We start from the raw sequence: 19,523 nt of genomic DNA, 5'->3' as shown, positions 1-19,523 counted from the left end.
TGTTTCAGCTATCCAAGAGACAGTCCTAATGAACTGTACTTTGATCCAGTTTTTTCTGTATTCACTCTAGTATTCACTACAACATTGATCATTTGCTTTTTGATGACAAAAGAACTTGGAGAAAATTAAAGACTTCTAATTTGGGGAGTTTTTTTGTGACATTGCCCAAGAAAATACACAGGCAAGCATCTCACATGCACCTAATCCTACTCTGAGGTCCAGCTCAGGGCTCTTCAGTGTCCTTCAGTACTGAAATGTGGCATCATAGCACCATAGAGTAGTGGGGCTGGAAGGGACCTCTGTAGGTCATTTACTTCAACTCCCTGCCTGAGGCAGGATTATCCCTATCCAGATCATCCTATACAAATCCACTGTCTAACCTTTCAGCAAACCTACACAGTCAGCTCTGGCACAACACAAGACATAACACCCTATACTGCCACAGATAAATCAGGGTGACCACAGTAGCCAACATCCTAGTACTGCAAATGTTGTTAATATATGCTTAAGAGACCCCAGGAAGAGGCCTAGACCCCCTTCTACAGAGGAAGACAAAAACCCCCACAGTCCATACCAATCTGACCATGGGGTAAAATTTCTTCCTGACCCCAGATATGGAGATCAGTCAGACCCTGAGCAGAGGGGCAAGATCCTCTAGCCAGGAACCTCTGGCTTCAAGTTCCAGCAGGAGCATAGATAGGCACATCCCCGGCTTTGGCTCCAACCAACACCCGGTGCCTCTGAGAAAAGCTTTAACAAATCTGAACACATATAGCAGTGTGCAGGGAGAGGGAGGAGGAAAGAGGGAAGGAGGAGCAGTCTGTTCTGTGGACAGCGGTCCCTCACTTCGGGTATGGTCTCTAACACAGCTCATTGATGGGTCATGAGGTGACTTAAGAGCCACAGACCTGTCCACAGAAGTTGCCAGTTTTTCCACAAGGGAGAGTAGGTCATAGGCTAGGATTTATCTCCTTTTCTTTCCTCCTCTCTTTCTTGTCTGCTTCAAGGGCAAGATGCTTTACCTTGAAGTGAACTGTCCCTTGGTTGGGGTTGCAACATCACCATTGGAGTCAGTTAGCACAGTCTATTCCACTGCCTCACTGTTCTAACTGTGAAGAAGTGTTTCCAAGTAGCCAGTAGTAGTAAACCTACTTTATGGCAACTTCAAGCCATTGCTCCACATCCTACTCTCTTCAGCAAAAAAGAAAACATGTTTTTTATGGCACCCTTGCAAATATTTGAAGACTGCTATCATGTCCCATTAAGGAACTTTCTGCAATTTGAACACAGTTAGGTCCTTCAGCCTCTATTTTTGTCACCTACCTCTGGATCCTCTCTAATTTCTCCACTCATCTTTTAAAATGTGGGGCCCAGAACTATACACAGTACTCTAGATGAGGCCTAACCGGTGCCAAGTAGAGAAGCACTAACACTTCCCATGTCTTGCCCCTAATGCTTTGTTTGATGCATGCCAAAGCCACATTTGCCGTTTGTGAAGCTGCATCGCACTGCAGATTCATACTGAAGCTATGATCTATCAGGACTCCCAGATCTTTCTCTGTAGTGCTGCCATCCAGCCAGATGTTTCCCAGTTTGTATTTGTATTTTTGATTATTCTTTCCCAGGTGTAGCATCTTGCATTTGTCAGCATTGAACTTCATACTGTTAGCTGGAGCCCAGTTTTCCTATCTGTCAAGACCCTCCTGAATTGCGCCCCCATCCTCTAACATGTTTGCAATCATTACCTGTTTCATGCTGTCTGCAAACTTGCTCTTAGAAAACTTCTGTGCCAGCACCCAAATCATTAAAAAGCCTGTTGAACAGTTCTGATCCCAGGACAGATCCTTGTGGGACTCATTTTGAAACCTTCTGCTATTCTGACATAGATCCATTTATAATTACCCTTTGCTTATGGCTATTGATCCAGTTGTCTATCCACCTTATGGTAGTTCTGTCCATGCCACATTTCTCTAATCTCTTTACAAGAAGGTCTTGTAGGATGTTGTTAAAACCTTTGCTGAAGTCCAGCATTCCCTTCATCCACCCAAGTAGCTACTTTGTCAAAGAAGGAAATCAAGTTTTTTTGACATGTTTTGTTTTCACTAAATCCATTGTGGTTGCTTGTGATCAGCATTTCCTCCTCCAGATGTTTGCAAATGGACTTCCTTAGGATATGTTCCAGTAACTTCCTGGTTAACAAGACTTTAGTTCCCCAGGGTTTTTTGGTTTTTTCGGGGTTTTTTTTTTTTTTTAAGGACTACATTATATAGGACCTTTTCCAGTCCTCTAGTACCTTGCCCTTCTCCCACAACTTCACAAATATCATTGCCAAGGACTCTGAGATCTCCTCTCCCAGTTCTTCAGTATCCTGCAATTTAGTTCATCAGGCCCGGCTGACTTGAAATCATTAGGATCCATCAAACATTCTCTGATTGTCTCTTCTGTTACTTCCTTTGTCAGCTTGTTTCTTTCCTTATCCAAATAATCCTTATTAGGTACCTGGCTGCAGCTTATTATTTTGTGAAGACTGAGGCAAAGTAGCATTTGAGTAGCTCCATCTTCTTCTCTTAAGAGTTTCCCCTGGCTAGTATGCAGTGGACCCACAGCTTCCTTGGTCTTTCTTTTCTGGCTAACATACTTAGAAATCCCTTTCTTGTTGTCCGTATCTTCCCTCTCCAAATGCAGCTCTGGTTATTTTACCTTTGCCTTCCTGATTTTGTCCCTGCAAATTCTTGCTGTTTCTTGGTATACCACCTTGGTGACCTTCACATTTTTCCATTGCCTGTATGCTTCCCCTTTGCATTTGAGGCATCCTAGAAGCTCCTTGTGCAGTCACATGAGTCTCTTGCCATTCTTCTTGTGCTTCCATGTTGTCAGGACAGTTTCTTGTTGGCTTCCAATACTGTGCCCTTTAGAAGCTTTTAGCCCTTCTGGGTGCCTTTAGTCTTTAGTCTGTCTTTGCATGCTACCATGTCTTGAGTCAATTGAAATCCACCTTTTTTAAACCTAGCATCTTGGTTATGCTGACTTCATGCTTCCTCATCTCAGGATCTGGAATTCTATCGTATAGTGATTGCTTCCACCCAAGTTGCCCATAACCTTCACATCCTTCACCATTTTTTCCTGAATGGTCAGAACAAGATCCACGGTAGATGATCACCTAGTTGTATTCTAAACCTTCTGGAAAAGAAAGTTGTCCACTACGTAAGTTAGGAACCAGCTCTATATGTTTTGCTCTATTGTTCTTCCACTAGATGCACAGAAAATCGAAGTTTCCCACCAGTACCATCTCATAGATTTTGGATGGATTTGTCACCTCCTTGAAGAGTACCTCATCTGTCTCCTCTTCTTGATTTGGTGGCCTATAATAAATCTTTACCATTATATCAATGCTGCACCTTTCATCTTCACCCAAATGCACTTTGCTCTGCTATCTTCTTCCTCCTGAACCAAGGAGCATGTGTATATGTTTTTTACCACTATCACCTTTTCTCCCCAATCCTGTCCTTCCAAAAAAAAAAAAAGGTGCAACCCTCAGTGTTGATTTTCCAGGAATAAGAGCTGTCCCACCAGGTCTCTGTGATACCAGTCAGGTAATAGCTCTTCATAGGCTGCAGCTTCCAGCTTATCCTGCTCATTCCTCATACTTCTTGCATGTGTACACATACACTGGACATATTCTGCATTTTGACCTACTTAAAAATGTTGGTGTCCAGTTAGTACTCTGGCAGGCTGACTGTAAGAGGGTGGTCAGGCCCTTTAAGTGGGGCAGACAGCCCTTGGGTAGAAGCCCAGCAGTGGGTGATTAAAAGCCCAAGGGGAGAGCAGAGCAAGCAGCTCCAGCTGGGGAAGGAACAGTCTGCGGTCAGGAAACAGACTGAAACCCAGGAGCTAGTTTGGTTCTAGGAATGTCCAGAGCTAAAGGGCCCTCTCTTGACACCTGGAGAAAGGCCAAAGGTTTTTGTTCTCTTCTTTTGTTTGTTGTTTAGGCAAAGATCACTATTTGTATTACAAGAACCGGCCGAGGGGCTCCCAGGGGAGCAAAGCTAGGCGGCTAGGCCACAGGCACTGAAGCTCGCTTATGGACAATTGTTTGGACTGTATGAGGGTCATGGGAGCAGCCAGGCACACCAACCCATTTACACTGATGGACTCCTCCATAAGAATGCAAGTGAGAGAAGGGAAAGGGGATGTTTGATACCTCAAACATGTTTTATACCTCATGGGAATGTTTAACATTTTAGAAAAAGCTGGATGGGATATTATGGAACTAAGAAGAGGTGCCTGGTGGGCCTGAGGACTATGCCCTGCTGAATACTAAAGACCTATTGCAAAGAATGAAAGATGAGAGTGTTTCTCAAAGGAAATGCTGCAAGAATCCCTCATAATGGGAAATATTACAAGAGAAGCTTGGACTGCCAGCTCCCCTTTTAATTGTTACTCTATCTAATACAGCATGAGGCTTGGCAACCTGAGAGTGAGTTATTAGGTTAATGGGTCTACCATTGCCATGTTAGCCTAAATTCTAAGTCAGGCAGAAGGCAGGGTAGATTTGTACCTTGTAGACTAATTATATCAGAGATACCTAGCATAAGCTTTCATAAGAACTGGCTTACTCCATCAGATGCCAGGTGTGCCTGCACATGCATTTGATATATTTAATAGGCTCATTAAAGTGCTCCTGAGCACACGTCTACATGTGCACCCCTGTTGGGAACAAATTTGCTCCCAAACAAAGGGGTTCAGTCCAGGGCTGCTTGTGCCCAGCTTCCCTGCTCTGCCCCCCTGAAGCAGCCAGGGGGAGCTCCAGGCTCTCCCGGGTGCCAGCCCTGGGCTGGCAGGGGGCACAGGGGTCAAGCCTCTAGTCTGGGGAGCAGGGGGATGAGGAATGGGGCGGGAGAGGAACTGCCCAGGAGCAGAGACATCTCTCAGCCTTGTGGAGCTCAGGATTGCAGCCTGACTCAGTGGCATTGGCTTGGGGCAATACCTCATACCAGAGCATGGGGGTAAGCAGCGCCAGAACAGGGGATGAGACACAGCGGGGAAGCAATGTCAGGACCGAGGGGGGGAAATGTGAGGGATAAGTAGCACCAGGACCAAGGGAGAGATGTGAGGGGGAATTGTTCCCAGTCATCATCTACATGTGCACTACTGTGCAGTAGCTAATGCACCATAAATCTAGTGCCTGTATTTGTTGGTACTAGCAAATGGTGCATTAGCCTAATTTACTGTAAGTCCCATGCATGTGTAGACACTGATGCTTTACTGCACATTAGATTAGTCTAATGTGCAGTAAAGCATCTTGTGTAGATGCACCCACCATGCATCTAATGGAAAAAGCTTCTGCTTATGGAAACATATGCTATGCATCAATGATTTAGCTAGTCTACAATGTACAAATCTATACTGCCTTCTCCCACTGCAACCAGACTCAGCAAGCCAAGCTGCTAACTTAGATGACAGAAGCCCCAGAACAGAGATCCCTTTAGATCACTATCTGAGATGTCCTAAGAACTCTAACGGCAAATAATTTACTAGGAATGGCATAAAGAGGTAGAACATATTTTAAGGCAGAAACTATGGAGACAGTGTTTAGATGAAGCTCTGCATTTTCTGACCACATCATGTTTCACATTGCAAAAACTTATATTGTTCTTGTAGCTAATGCTCTTTGCATTTGCTCTAATGCACCAGAACTCACTGCTGATGCTATTCTTTAATTTCCTTCCATATAGGCTGTTAATACAGCGATCCACTGTGTTCCTCTTAGCACCGGCTCCACCCCACCCCACACCCCATGACTGCATCAGTGATTCTTATCCAGGGTGCTGTGGCTAACTGGGGTGCCTTGAGATCCTTTCAAGTAGGGTGCCATGCAATTCTGACCTCTTGTGATCTTTCAGAGTTCTTTACAACAAAAGAATTACTCTATTTCTTTAGTAAGAGCTGGAATTTTCCAATGGGTGCCTCAAGTGTAACGAGGGATGCCTTGAGTTTAAAAAGGTTGAGAATTGCTGCTCTTGGGAGTCTGGTGGCAACCGCAGATAGTCCTATCATACTCTATTAGGATTAAGGGCAGCCTGTGCCCCACAGGACCATGAAGGGAGAGGCTGCTGGCCCTTGCACAGTACTTGCACAGTCATACAGGCCCCAGCACACTCCTGTCCTTATTTGCCACCTTGGTAGTGGGAAAGCGAACTCTTGCATAAACACATAGGTGGAACACAGCAAAAAGTATGTGCCCATGAGGAATAACTGCAGGAGTGGAGATTGGGGAGAGGTGATATGACTGCAGAGGGAAGCGGAGGGGTGTTGTGGGCAGAGTGAGGTATGTGGCTGAAGAGAGGTGTGGTGGGCAGGCCTGAGGAGTGTTCAGTGACTGACAGACAGCACCAGGCCTGCTAATAAATCTGTGCAGTCATCTGGAAGAAGAATTGCCTGCAGGGTTGCATTCATTTTCTTCACTGAAACCCTCTCCTGCCCTACTCTGAGAGGGGGAACCGCTAGCGAGACATCTGAAGGCCTGTGATGTTCTGTACTGATCAGGTCTTGATCGAGTCACATAACAGGAACAAGACACACCCCTTGTACATGCTCCAGCCTTTCCCAGTCACCCCTGGCATCTTCTCTCCCACTCTCCTCAAGCTGGGTTACTAATTACACCCTTGGCCTGGATTGCGGGTGTCTGACTTAATTCTAGCAGCATGACATTCCAGTGAGATCATTGGGGAGTCACCAGTCCAATTATCCTAATGAGCCTGTGTGCCATCCCAGGGAGTACAGGCAGATCTCACTCATGTGTGTCTGCGATGCCTGCTCCTGTGCAGAGGGGAAGGGCAAGAGAAGGAAAATCAACAGCCCCTGGAACCTGTTTCCCTGGAGCAGGGAGAGCAAGCTAATCAGGAAGCCTCCATTGCCCTGGACCCTGCCCATCCACAGATCGGCAGAGGGACTATAGGCCATTGCTGACTCAACTGGCCAGCTATTCACTGTGGTGCATGGCTCCCCTGTCCTAGTGTGGTGCCCAGAACTCAGAGAAAAAGTCATGGAGGTGGATCTCAGGGGTTAGTCACCAATAGTACCCTAAGCAGACAGGCCCTGAATAGCATAGTTCAGATGCAGATTTTGTTTTCCCCTAGTCTCAGAAGGGAGACCTGGTGTGCCAGTTAAGGAACATCGCACCCAATGAGCACCAATGCCAAGCAAACTCCTGTGAGTATGGAGTGCAGGCTTAGGATGTCTCAGTTTGTGCTTGCCTTGCTTCTTGGAGGCCCAGCTCTGTTGAGAGCTTGGCCCTTTTCCAGTGCAGGTGCTCAGTACTGAAAGGGATGCCACTCCCTCTGTGTCCTTAACCCAATCCTGCTTGGCGGCACAAAGGGTCTGGAGTTGGATTGCTGTAAGCAGCTGTGATTACATGTGCAAAGCGTGCACACCTTTTACACTTGGCTGGAATCACCTCTCTGGTTGTGCTGGCAAAACACCAGTCAGCAGCAGCAAGAAGGAGAGCAGGGCCTCTCATATGAATGGTAGCTAAAGGCCATGCTACCCATTTCGACCCAGGTTTCCCAGGAGTGCTGCAAAGAAAGCGTGCTTGCTGCTGACACACGAAACTGCTTCCTCAAGGAGCTGCAGGAGGAAGTGATGGGAAGAAGCAGGTACTTTTCCCTGTACTTCCATGAAATAACCCAGGGCGTGGCTCTCTTCTCTTGGACATGAAACTCTAGGGAAATCAGTGAGGTTATGCTGTAGGAAAAAAGTAAAACCCTGATCCGATTAATGTACAGTCACTAACTTTCCTGATAGCTGGTATGTTTGCCTTTAAGCCTCAGGTCCTGGAATCATGTGATTGCATGAAAACCTTACATTTTATTTTCAAGAAAGCTTAGCTGCTAGCCTCCCTGGTTGCAGAGAAATGATTGAACATGTGGCCTAAGGACTCAAGAACCAAACACAAATAAATACCACCAAAATTGTAAATTTTTCATTAACCTAATGGTGTGACTCAGGAGTTTTGAAAAGAGCTTCCTTTTGGTAAAGCTTGAGGGAGGTAAAAGTGCCTAATTCTCAGTGCTGACTAAGCACTTTGGCTATCAGTGGTGGGGAGCACTGAAACGACGCCGTGTCTCAGGGAAACTCCAGGGCAGGTCATGTGGCTGTGCAAAGGGACTGTGGTCGGCGTGCTCCAAATGACCCAAGTTCTACTCACTAATTTCCTGAGCAAATGTGCCTAAGTGCTGATTAGGACAGTGCGTTCAGATATCACAGGAAACCAAATGAAGTGAAACATTCTAATATTTGACCTGATGTTACTCACAAACCCTTTTCACGATGTAGCCAAAACCATGAGACCAAAAATCCCACAAAGTTCCCTGAAACTGCAAAAGGAGTTTAGTCGTATGAATGGTTTCCAGCCATAGAGCATTCAAACACAACTCTGGGACCCTACAAAACCAGCAGCTTGTGCTGCACACTTTGGATCTGGGTCTAGCTTCTACCGTCCCACAACTTGGAGAGGTTCAGGTGTCAGGTTTAGTTCAGCCCTTTATAAAGAAAAGGTGCTTTGTACAGCAGAGGAGGCCTGGTCTAGACTGGAGCTGGAAATTCAGTGGGCTTCATTGTGCGCTCATCTCTAAGAGCTACGAATGTTACGCCTCACGCTCATTCCTCACCACCATGGTGCGCTGCTGGAGCATCAGTCGGGTTTGCAGGGCCAACAGAGAGCTCGCATATCCCGTGTCTAGCTATCGTGGAACAAATTTTAAACCCGTGCCATGAGCGACTGAAGAGCAAGGATGGGGGAGAACAGAGACGACATTATTCTGGATGCTCTGAAGGGTGACCGGGAGAAGCAAAGCAGAGGGAAAGATTTGGGTAGAACAGCCTAGGCCAGGAAAGGGTCTGCCCAAGTCAATGCCATGGTCTTTGGGAACACACGTGGCCCAGACAGGGGCTTGTCAGACTTCTCGGCTTCCAGCTTCCGCCGTCCTGAGAAAATGCTGCGGGACAACTTGAATTTGACTTTTCAGACAGTAAAGAATAGCCACGAACCATGGGCCTCCAAAGGTTCCCAGAGAGGCAGACGGAGGTGCCCTGGGGCAGGTCTCCTTCCCCACCAGGATCCTGGGTACGAGACCCCGCAGCCAGCTCCGGGGGGAGGGGCCGGCAGGGCAGGGCGGAAGGGCGTGGCCCGGCGCGAGGCCGGCTCGCAGGGTTCGTTGCCCCGGGTTACCTCTGGAAACCCTGACGTCACTCGGAGGGAGGAAACCCTCGGCGCCCCGAAGCGTTCTACCCCACCCCTTCGGAACGTCCGCTCTCAGCGCCGGCCAATGACAAGCCGCGGCGGGCGGTGCCCGGGCCGCGTCCTTCCAATGAGGGGTGCGCGCCGCGGCCGGTGTAACAATGGAGGGCGGGGGGCGGGCCAGGCACGTGGGCCGCGCGCTCCCCCGGCCCCGGCGAGGCTGGCCCGGTGCCGCGCGGGCGGCCGGGGGGACCCTGACCCCGGGGCGGGGGCCGGGATCTCCGAGGGAAGCCCGGCCCGGCCCGGCGCGGCCCGGCGGCGCTATCTCCCACCATGTGGTTGGGCTGCCGCCCAGCGGGGCAGCGCGGGGCCCGGGTCCCCCCCGACGGGGGGCCCCCACCAGGTGCCTCGCTCGGGCACTCCCCCGCCTGTCCCCTCCCCTCCCCTCCGCGGGCCCCTCCCCCAGCCCCCGAGGTGCCGCCGGCGCGGGCTGTCGCGGGAGCTGCCGCCGCCGCGCCGGGCGAGGAGGGCACGGAAGAGCCGAGTGGCAGCCGCAGGCAGCATGGTGCCCCCCGGCCCCGGCGCCGTCCCGGGAGAGAGGCGGAGCGCGGCGGCGGCGCGGCAGCAGCAAGCGGGGTCCGGCAGGTGCTAGGTGCGCGCCCACCTGCTGCAGCCGCGCACGCCGGAGAGGGGCGGGCGGCCGAGCGGGCGCCGCTGGCCCGGAGCCGCGCTCCGCGGAGCCTTGATTGGGCTTCCCGGCGGCTGCCGCTCATGCCACTCGGGCGAGCAGTGCGCGGCAAGTGGCAGGAGCTGCCAGTCACGGGCGGGGAGCCTCCCGCCCCCCCCGCCTCCGTCAGGTGCGCGCCGCTGTGAGCATGCCAGCCCTGGCGCCGCCGCTCCGCCGCGCTCCGGCCGGGCCCGGGGGCCAGAGCCGGGCCTAGGGCAGGGGCAGCGTCGCCGGCCGCCGGCTGCCACAGCGCCGCTTCCCTGCCCGGCACCCCGATGCCCTGACCGTGCCTCCGGCGGGGGAAGCCGGGCCGCGCTGCACTTGCCACGGGAGCCCCCCCGCCCCGCGCGCCCAGGTGACCGGCTCGGACCCGCGCCCGCCCGGACTCGCCTCCAGCCTCAGGCTTTTCTTTTTTGGGGAAGGACTCGGCCGCCTCCCTCCCTCCCCCGCCCGCCAGCCCGCCCGCCCGCCCGCCGGGCGCTCATCTGTTGCTGAACGAGCCGCTCCCCCGCCCCACGCCCGCTCCGGCTTCCCTGGATGGATGCGGCCGCCCTGCCCGGCTCCCCCGCGCTCTGCCCGCCGCGCTCCTAGTTCCCCGGGAGCTCCGTGCTCCGTCCGACCCGCGCCTCGCCTCGCCTCGCCTCGCCCAGGGCTGGCGGCTGCCGCCGAGCATGCAGCACCCCCCCCGCGTGAGGATCCGGCTGGCTGCGAGGTGGCTGGAGCGACCTGCCTCCTAGATCGCCGGACTTGGGGCCGCTCGCCCGTCTCGCCCCGCGGTCGCGCCCGCCCTCCCCCGTCCCCTCCCTCGCACTCGAGCGCCTGGACCCGGGGACTGGCGGCGCGCCCCCCTTGCCCCCGCGGGCTCCCCCCGCCCCCCCGGGTGTGAATCCCCGGCTCCCGCTCCCTCTGCCTCTCTCCGGCCGTGTGGAAATTTACAATAAGTCCGCGGGGGAGGCGGAGCGGGGGGGAACATGGAAGAGAAGCTGCAGGCGCATCAGGTTGAGATCGACCCGGATTTTGAACCCCAGAGCCGGCCGCGCTCCTGCACCTGGCCTCTCCCTCACCCCGACTTCCCCGGCGAAGAGGAGGATGGAGGCGCGGCGGCCGGCGGCGGCGGCGGCCCCAAAGCCCTGGCGGCCGGGGGAGGAGCGGGCGAGGGCGCGGAGAACGCGGGCGCCCTGGCCGAGCGCAAAGCCGGCCCGGCGCTGCCTGCCCTGGGCGCGGACGCTGGACAGCTCCGCAAGGCGAAGACCTCCCGGAGGAACGCCTGGGGCAACCTGTCCTACGCGGATCTGATCACCAAAGCGATCGAGAGCTCCCCGGAGAAGCGCCTCACCCTCTCGCAGATCTACGACTGGATGGTCCGATACGTGCCCTACTTTAAGGATAAGGGAGACAGCAACAGCTCGGCCGGGTGGAAGGTACCGTAGCGCCCCGTCCCCGTCCCCTGCCCAGGTCCCCTACCCAGGCCCCCCGCCCCCAGCCTGCGCTTGCTGCAAGTTTCCTCGGCCCGTCTGCGGCCGGAGCGGGCAGGTTTGGCGGCAGACGGGAGCGGGGATCGTCCCGGCTGCCCGGGGAGCCTGTGCGTGCGGCCGGGACCCCGGGCGCCGCGTCTCTGCTAGGGAGAGGGGAGCTCGTCTCCATGCCTGGTACCCCACAACCGGGCAGAGAGCACTTCTCTGGGGCTGGGCATCTGGGGAGAGGCAAGTTTCGCTGGCTTCTTCGGCTGCAGGCTGGGGGGTGGGGGGGTTGCAGAGAGACAGGGCTCCTGTTGCACTGGATGTGCCAAAAGGCAGGTCCTTGCAGGGCTAACTTGTCTGCATCAGCTCCTGTTCACCTGCTCGCCCTCCCCCTTCCCAGGAGCTAGGGCGGGCTGGCTTCCTCACCTGGCCCTGGCTGCTGCTGGGTTTGGAGTGTCCCTGCACCTGCCAGCTGGGAAGGACATTTGGCAGCGGGAGCAGAGCCGGGGTTTTGTGCACCTTCCCGACTCTCCTTTGCGTTTCAGTGCTAATTCGAACACAGTTTGGCTAAATGGCACCCAAGACGGGCCCCTGCCTGCCTGCCTTCCCCCATGCCTGGATTTTGTGGGGTGGTGATCAGGTTCTCTTCTCAATCTTTGTTCTTGAATTGAATTTTCAGTCAAGGAGTGAATGCATCACTGAGAACAAGGGGGTTTGGGAGGAGTGGTGGGGAGGGATATATGTCTACTTTATCACTTGAGAAGTGACTGACTCGCCTCTCGGATGGTTTCAGGGCTATTGGCCAGTAAAGCTGGAATCAAGTGTGCCACAATGATGTTGGCTTGGGGTTTGGACGGGAAGATTTCGGTACTGTGTAACACCCCATTTTTGCCTGTTCGTATGCAAGCACTAGAGCATTATTAATTACTATTCTGCCAATCCCCTGTACACCGTGTATGTGGATGTGTGCGTGCACGATACGAATGCACAAGATTTACCCTGCAGAAAGGTAATTAATGTGCTTCTGCCAATGTGTGGTCAGCGGAGACATTGTTGTACTACATTTGTGGAGTTAAATAAGCGCGCTTTGCTCAGAGAGGATGTAGCACTGCTAAGTGTCTGACAGCAGCAAGAGGCAGCAGACTCTCCACAAACAGGTGTGCTACAGAAATGGCTTTGTACAGCAGGTTCGGTACATGTGTGAGTATCGGGGATGGCAGCGCTTAACCCTTGCAGCGCTTCGAGAGAGAAAGCAAGCAGCACTCGGGTCTTTCCTCACAGAAGATGCTGTGTCTCCCATCCCTCATGTGCGTGCACACACATGTACACCCCTCTTGTCTCTGGATTTGGTTTCATTGGCAGTGCTCCAGGCTGTTGCCTTTGGTTTGTTAAATATTTCTGTCAGCAGCGATCGATCCCCCTCTTACTCTGATTTAATGTGGAACTGTATTACACGGCACTCCCGTAGACCAAGCACTGGGGGCAGGGAGGCTGTGCTGAGCTCCGTAGCACCTGGGAGCAGAGGTGCTCTGTCTGTGTCACAGCACAGTGCTCAGCAATACAAGGCCTTTGCAACCTGCCCGGCACCAGCAGACACACCTCATGTCTGCAACACTTGGCAGAGGGGGAGAGCTTGCCTTGTGTCCAGATGGTGTCAGTAAGAGAGGAGACATTTTCTCTTAACCCCTCCCCTAAGCCTTGTCACCTCTATTGTGATTACTGGCTAATGACCAATATGCTGTTAATACCAGCTCTGTTGTAGGCTATGGGCCAGATCGATCCACTCCACCGGAACCAAGAGGAGTTGTGTCTGTTTTCATTGTGCTGAGTTTATCCCCATTTGGTCGTATTTGGGGCTACTTTGGCCCCATTTTGTGTACCTGAGCACTTGACGAATTTGGTGAAGAACTGAATCCAGTCACTCAGGTGTGCTATTATTGGCATGACTATAGCTTCTGCTGGGCCAACGGAGAGCACTGTGCTTGATGCAGTACGGGTGGTTTGCGCCCCATCCTCTAGGAAGACAAACCAAGGAGTATTATCTTTTTATGCCCTAAGTCACCTAGGGAGTGTGCTGCGGAGCTACGGCTTGAACCTAGGTCTCTTGAATCCCAGCCTAGTACTCTTAACTACAAGGCCAACTTCTTAGGGGGGAGAATGCTCTCAGAGCATATGTAGAGTAGAGTAAAACAAGAGCACTTTGCAGAGATGTGACCAGTGAGGTTTCCATGATAAAAGGAAAAAACGGCAGTGCCACTATGTGCACTTGTGTGCGCGCATGCATGTATTAGAGGATCTTATCCAAGAGCACATGGGATCAGCACATGGAGGGTGACAGAAGAGGCACACTGATGTATTTGGGGATTGCAAGGGGTCAGAGTCCAACAAGGGAGCTGGGGAACCATGTTCCACGCTGGAAAGGTGCTTGAATAGGATTTACTTAAAGGGCCACAAACTGCCATCCTTGGGGAATGTGGGTGCTGAGCCTCCTTGGAGAGGTTCAGATGTTGATGCATTCCAGCCCAGAGGTAGGGCCTTTCAGTAGTGGGTACAGAAATTCTCTTCCTATCTCTTCTTCAGCTCTCTGAGATATTGTTATTGAGTGAGTGTAAAATGCTTTATGGTCCCAGATGCCAGGTCTCCTGAAAAGATAATAACAATTTCTGTTGTTACTATGGAGGAGCTTGGGTGGGATGAGAGGCAGCATTTGTGAGTGGCGAGCAAGTTTATGAACTATGATCTAGCTGAAGCTGAGAGGGTGGATGTTTATGCTTCTAGTGGCCTGGTGCTGGCACTGCTGTGGCATATGGGAGGTGGAAATTGCCCGTGAGCAGAGATCAGCAGAAGCTTTTTATCCCAGACAGTAAGAGCCCTGGCTGAGGGTGGCACATGGGCTGAGGGCCAGGTTTGGAGCAAAACACAAAGCCTTTCCATGTAGAGTGTTAGTACCAGCGTTAGAGTCGACTGCAGCTTGCAAGTGGGAGGAATGACTGAAAGGGGCCATGAAATCATAGAAAAGTAGGGCTGGAAGGGACCTTCAGAGGGCATGTAGTCCACCCCCCCCCCCCACTTCATCTCCCCAGTGACAGAATCACCCCTATCCAAACCATCCTATACAAACCCATTGTCTAACATATTAGTAAAACTACACGGTCAACCCTGACATGACCACAAGGCATAACACCCGAACCTGACATATGTAAAAACAACAGTGGCCAATGACCAACTGCTACGAGGGTCCCTCCTGGGCAAAGTGTTAAGGACTCAGATGAGGGTAGGGGAGGTGTTTGATGGGGATACTCCGCACACTGCTGGCATGGAGGCAGAGTGCTTAGGGCCAGGGCACAGAGCAAGGAGTGACTCGGGACTCCGAACATGGACTGTTTTCCCAGTGCAGCCTCAGGCAGAGGCATTGTGAAAGTGTTTTTTGTTTTTTTTTTGTAGAATAAGTGTGGTAATCAGCATTTTCTTCTGAGCTTCCCTGTCCAGATGTGGTGTCCACAACACAACCCACAGCCACTTGGCCGAGTGGGTGGACAGCTTTCTGTAGCATCCTGGAGAGATGTTGCACTAAAGCATCCACTAGGGAGCACTTGTGAGCAATGCAGCTGCTTCCCTTGCCCTCCCGCAGCTTGGTGAGCTTCCTTTTCTCAGATCTGGAGCCTATAGGGGAGGGCCACTACCTCGCCTGTCTTCTATACAGCACCATCTACCTGCATGTACATTAGCAGCCATGTGTGGGACAAGTTTCTGGTGGAGTTGAGCATTTAGTGTAAGGTACTACCAGATTTTCTTGTCTAACCAGTTAGTCTCTAAGGTATCACCTTGCCCAAACTTCTTTAATGAAAACTCTGTGCTGAAGGGCCTCTTCTGGAGCTGTCTGGCCAGGTGGTGGCATGAATGAATTTTCAGGGAATTTTCAATGAATTTTTAGTGCCTCTGGGAAGGAACACCCTGAGACGAGCGTGCAAACTCACCTGGCTGGAGCTCCACCACAAGCTGAAGTAGCTGCTGTGGCTGTGAAGTGGGCAGGGCAGTAACTCAGGCAAGGAGCCAAGTGCTTCCAGCTTCTCTGCAGCACCCTGGCTTCCATGGAGGAAGTCTGGAGCCCTGGGGCCTGCCTGCCTTGAGGGGGAAGAGAGGACCACACATTGCAAGCATAGGCAGGTCTGTGAGGGTCTTTCCCAGCTTCCCTCTGTAGTGGGTAGGCACCTGCAGGCAGGTTGAGGCTCCTGTTCGAGACACTGCTGTTGTCACAGGGGAAGACGGTAAATCTTAGACTTTCTTCAGGACATTAGAGACATTCTCTCTGTGCAGACCTCCCATCTGGGTGGCCCAGTGTGTTCCCAAACAGGAGTAACTGTCATTGGGGGGGGGGATGGCAGAAGGTCAGCAGTGGCGCTGTGTTTCTCATCTTCCTGGGCTGAGTGCATGTGGATTTTGTCTGCAGTGTGGCATTGCTGCAGCAAGTAATGACTTGCCTCTTGCTGCCTCCCAGTGACATTCAGACCGTGTCTGACCCCACCCACCCAAATACAGCAGTCAGCAAGCCGCCTGTCCAGGTTCTGGAGTTGCAGAGTTAGCAAGGAGGGCAGGGAATGCCCAGCAAAATGCCTTTGCGTGGGTTTTTCATAGCAGATATATTCCGTAATGCAGTGTTAGGAAGAGCAGTGCTTCTTTTACTCCTGCGCAAGGAGCCTAGGGTGCTGAGACTGCTTTTGCCCTGTCTGCTGTAGGTTACCCCTGATCTATAATATGCGTCTGTGCTCACTGTCTGTGGGTTTGGAACGGGCCCTGCACATAGTAGGCTTAATGCGCTAATAGCTTCTTGCTTTCCCTTGTTCTTTTCTGTCCCTCTGTCCTGCACCTGCTCACACAATGCTCCCCACCGAGCCCTGCATTGCCCACAGCAGCAGCACACAGGAGGGGATCGTTTTTTCCTTTTCCTCCAGCAACAGAATAACACGGCTGCTATGGAGCCATGGTAAGCCAACAAACTGGGACTCTCTTGGTTGAGAACAGTAAATCCTGCACATACAATACCAGCCTAAACCTATGGTGGGGGTAGAGTCTTTGTCCTGCTTGATCCCTGTAAGCCATCAACGTGCCATGGGTTAAATGCCACACCTGCCTTCTCCCATGCAGTCCTGCCAATGAGCCAGGGCACCTGGCCCAGCCAGCAGGACTGACCGCTGACTTTATTTTGTTATCCCTCTCACTGAAATAAAGGCAGTCTCCCTTTGTTTAACCTGAGGCTGTAAGCAGTGTTTGGATGGTACTGCCCAAAGGCTAAATGAGGCAGTTGGCAGCAAAGCAACAGCATCTTCTCATGTCCCTGCCTCCCCAGGCCTCAGCAGGGTCCCTGCCCTACCCATTACCCACCCCCAGGCTGCATCACGGCTGTCTCCCTCCTCCCCATGACAAGAAGTGATGCACTGATAAAGCTTAACTTGGCAGTCTTGGAAGCACCCAACCCTGCCCCCACCTGTGCTAGGGGAGCACCATTTTTCTGGCTGGGGGGAGGCTTGGTGCTCGTGCTGATGACCGGGCACCTGGAGTATTGGGCAGTCAATCTTGTAGTAATGAGCTGCTTGCAGCTTATTAAAGAGCCCTTGGAGACCCCTCTTCCTTCTCCTGCCCCAGGCCTGGGAGAAGCATCATGGTTTTACAGAGTTTCATTACTGACACAGCAGTGTTGGAGGGGGGTCTTGGATAATGGGCTTTTGCCTTTAATTAGCTCCCTGCACAAGCATCATGATACTAATGCATTGCACTGAGAGAGGACTGTGCTTTGGAGGATCTTTGAGCAGTGTGCAGGGGGAACTACTATCTTCCACGTCTGGCAAGGGGATTGAGGGGAAGTGACCAATGCCTTCCAGGGAGTTAGTACTAGAGCTGATAACAGAGCCGACTTTCTTTCCACTGGACAGGACTCCTGTCCAGAGCCCACTAGAACTCCAAGCCCTGGCTTCAACCATCAGATCTCCTCTAACCTTACACCCAAGTGGGATTGGAGCCCAGGAGTCCTGCCTTGTGTCCTGCTGTAGCTATTTAGGATTGCCTCTTTCACCTGTGTGCAGCCATATCAACACAGTGCCTGGAGCTTGGCAGGTCATGTAGGAAATTGTTCAGGGGCTGACGTGGTGCATAAGAAAGAGAAGGACAAAAAGAGGCTGGTGTGTGATCTATTTTGGGGTATTACCTGTATATACACATGCATGTGTTGGCTCCTGAAAGGCCCTGAACGCCTTCCTCCATCATTTCCTCCTGAAGCATACTTTGACCTGAAATGTGGCTTTGTGCAGCCTGGCACCTTGCCTCATGTGGGAGGCGCTTTGCAGAGGAGCATGTCAGCATGCCTGTGGACAGGAGGGCTGCATGGTCTTTGTCCCTAGAATGGCAGTGCCTTGCTGCATTCTGGGGAGCTGGGCTGGCCTGGCCTCAGCTGCAAGCCCAGTGCACAGGACACTGCAGGAAGACTGCAAGTTGTCCAGACACAACAGAAACTGCCCAGGGGCGTGGGCTACAGGGTGTTGAGAAAACTGGAAGGACATCCTAATAATGGGAGCATGTCACCCTCCTCTAGCCTGAGCCATGGGCTCACAGTGCTTTATGAACCATAATCCAGTAACCCCCCATGTTCTGTGGGCTCTGTTACCCCTACTTTACTGCTAGGGAAAGTGAGACAGTCAGGAATAGGCCCAGGAATCTTGATGCCTAAGCCCCAGGATTTTATTATCACAAAGCAGTGCTGTTTCCACTGTGCCCAGTGTGTGAGGAGAGGGGAGTGCGAGGCCCCAGGGGGACTGCAGGTCACTTCCTGGGGTTCCCCAAGGTGCAGCGAAGCAGCAGTGCACTCCCTGTGCTGTCACGATGGGCACATGTGCCAGGAGCTGCTGCTGTTTTCCAATGCAGGGCAGCAGGCGCCCGTGACTGACAGTTCTGCTTAATTAGGGAGTTGTTATTTTATCAATTCCAAAGCGCTTGAAGTTTTCTGCTCCAGCTCACGCTTTCCACTTGTTAATGGGAAACCAACACCCTCTGTCAAAAATGCAGCAGCACTGATGCATTTTAAAGGTTCTGCTTGCACCACTGACATCCAAAATATAACAATCAGGCTATCAGCTGGTGGGTGTCTGTTTGATGTAGCTCTGACAGTGGCAAACCTTAATTTCCAAACCTTCCCTTCCCCTCCTCTTCCCTCAAGTTACTGTGCTCACAGCACTCATCCCACCCACAGCGACCAGGTGAGCCTTTCAGGCTGGGGCATTTTGTGATTGGGCTGGAAACCCTATTATGTGGACACTTCCCATTTGGGCAGAGGACGATGGTCTCTCCAGCACCAACCCCGGCATTTTAAGGCATGAGTGAAATAAATGACAGCCACATTCATTTGTGCACCAGGCAGAATAACGTGATGGAATCATCTCTGGAGTCACATGCTACCCCATGCCCCTCACCTCCGAAAATGATGGAAAGATAGGTCTGAGCAGCTCAGGATTATTGCAGCCTCCTCCCAGCACCAAGCACAATGCAGGAGGATCTGCCACTGCAGAGAAAGGAGCTCTTCCTTCCCTTCTGTTTGAAATTCCCTGTTACCGATTGCTTGTGCTCTTGAAGCAGGTAGGACCCAGCATCATGGGCTGGGGCCTGCTGTGTGTACAGCCCTCTGGTAAGGGTGGGTTTTGCAGATCATGACCGGGTCTAGGTGAGGTTATTCCCATGTGCTGGGGGTGCAGGTTTAACCCCATTTAAGTTAAATCACTGCAAACCCCTGTGTGGACAGTTTTATTTGGGATTAGGTTACACTTGCTGGGAATTGGCTGAAACCGCTGAGAGTATCTACACATGTCATGGCGTGGGTTTAGCTAATCAGGTTTAAAATCCCACCTTCACTTCAGTGGGGACAGCTTTCTCCTCCAGTTATGGCAGGTTGAGTTCAGGACAGAGAGTAACCTCCACCAAAGAGATGAGGGGTGTTAGGTGAGGGAGACGGCGCCCAGACCAGGATGCCAGAAGCTGCTGGAGAGGAGGTGCACAGGCAGTGATGTCCAGGCAGTGGCGCAGCTGGAGGGGAGGATGTCCAGGCAGGCACTTG

The 19,523-nt window shown here is 52.4% G+C and overlaps 1 protein-coding gene across 1 annotated transcript in view; it reads left to right on the top strand.

The window, feature by feature from the left end:
• The first annotated feature begins 9,473 nt into the window (after positions 1-9,473).
• The window catches only part of FOXO6 (forkhead box O6), a 96,463-nt gene continuing 86,413 nt past the window's right edge, over positions 9,474-19,523 (top strand). Inside the window, exon 1 of the mRNA XM_006259454.4 lies at positions 9,474-11,386. Within this exon, the coding sequence (XP_006259516.1) occupies positions 10,937-11,386 (450 nt within the window). The 5' untranslated portion in view covers positions 9,474-10,936. The remainder of the gene's footprint in view (positions 11,387-19,523) is intronic.

The sequence above is a fragment of the Alligator mississippiensis genome, chromosome 6 (genome assembly GCF_030867095.1).
Source record: "Alligator mississippiensis isolate rAllMis1 chromosome 6, rAllMis1, whole genome shotgun sequence".
NCBI classification, from domain to species: domain Eukaryota; kingdom Metazoa; phylum Chordata; order Crocodylia; family Alligatoridae; genus Alligator; species Alligator mississippiensis.
Note: the sequence above shows the minus strand (reverse complement) of the source record. Positions and strands in the feature narration are given on the sequence as shown.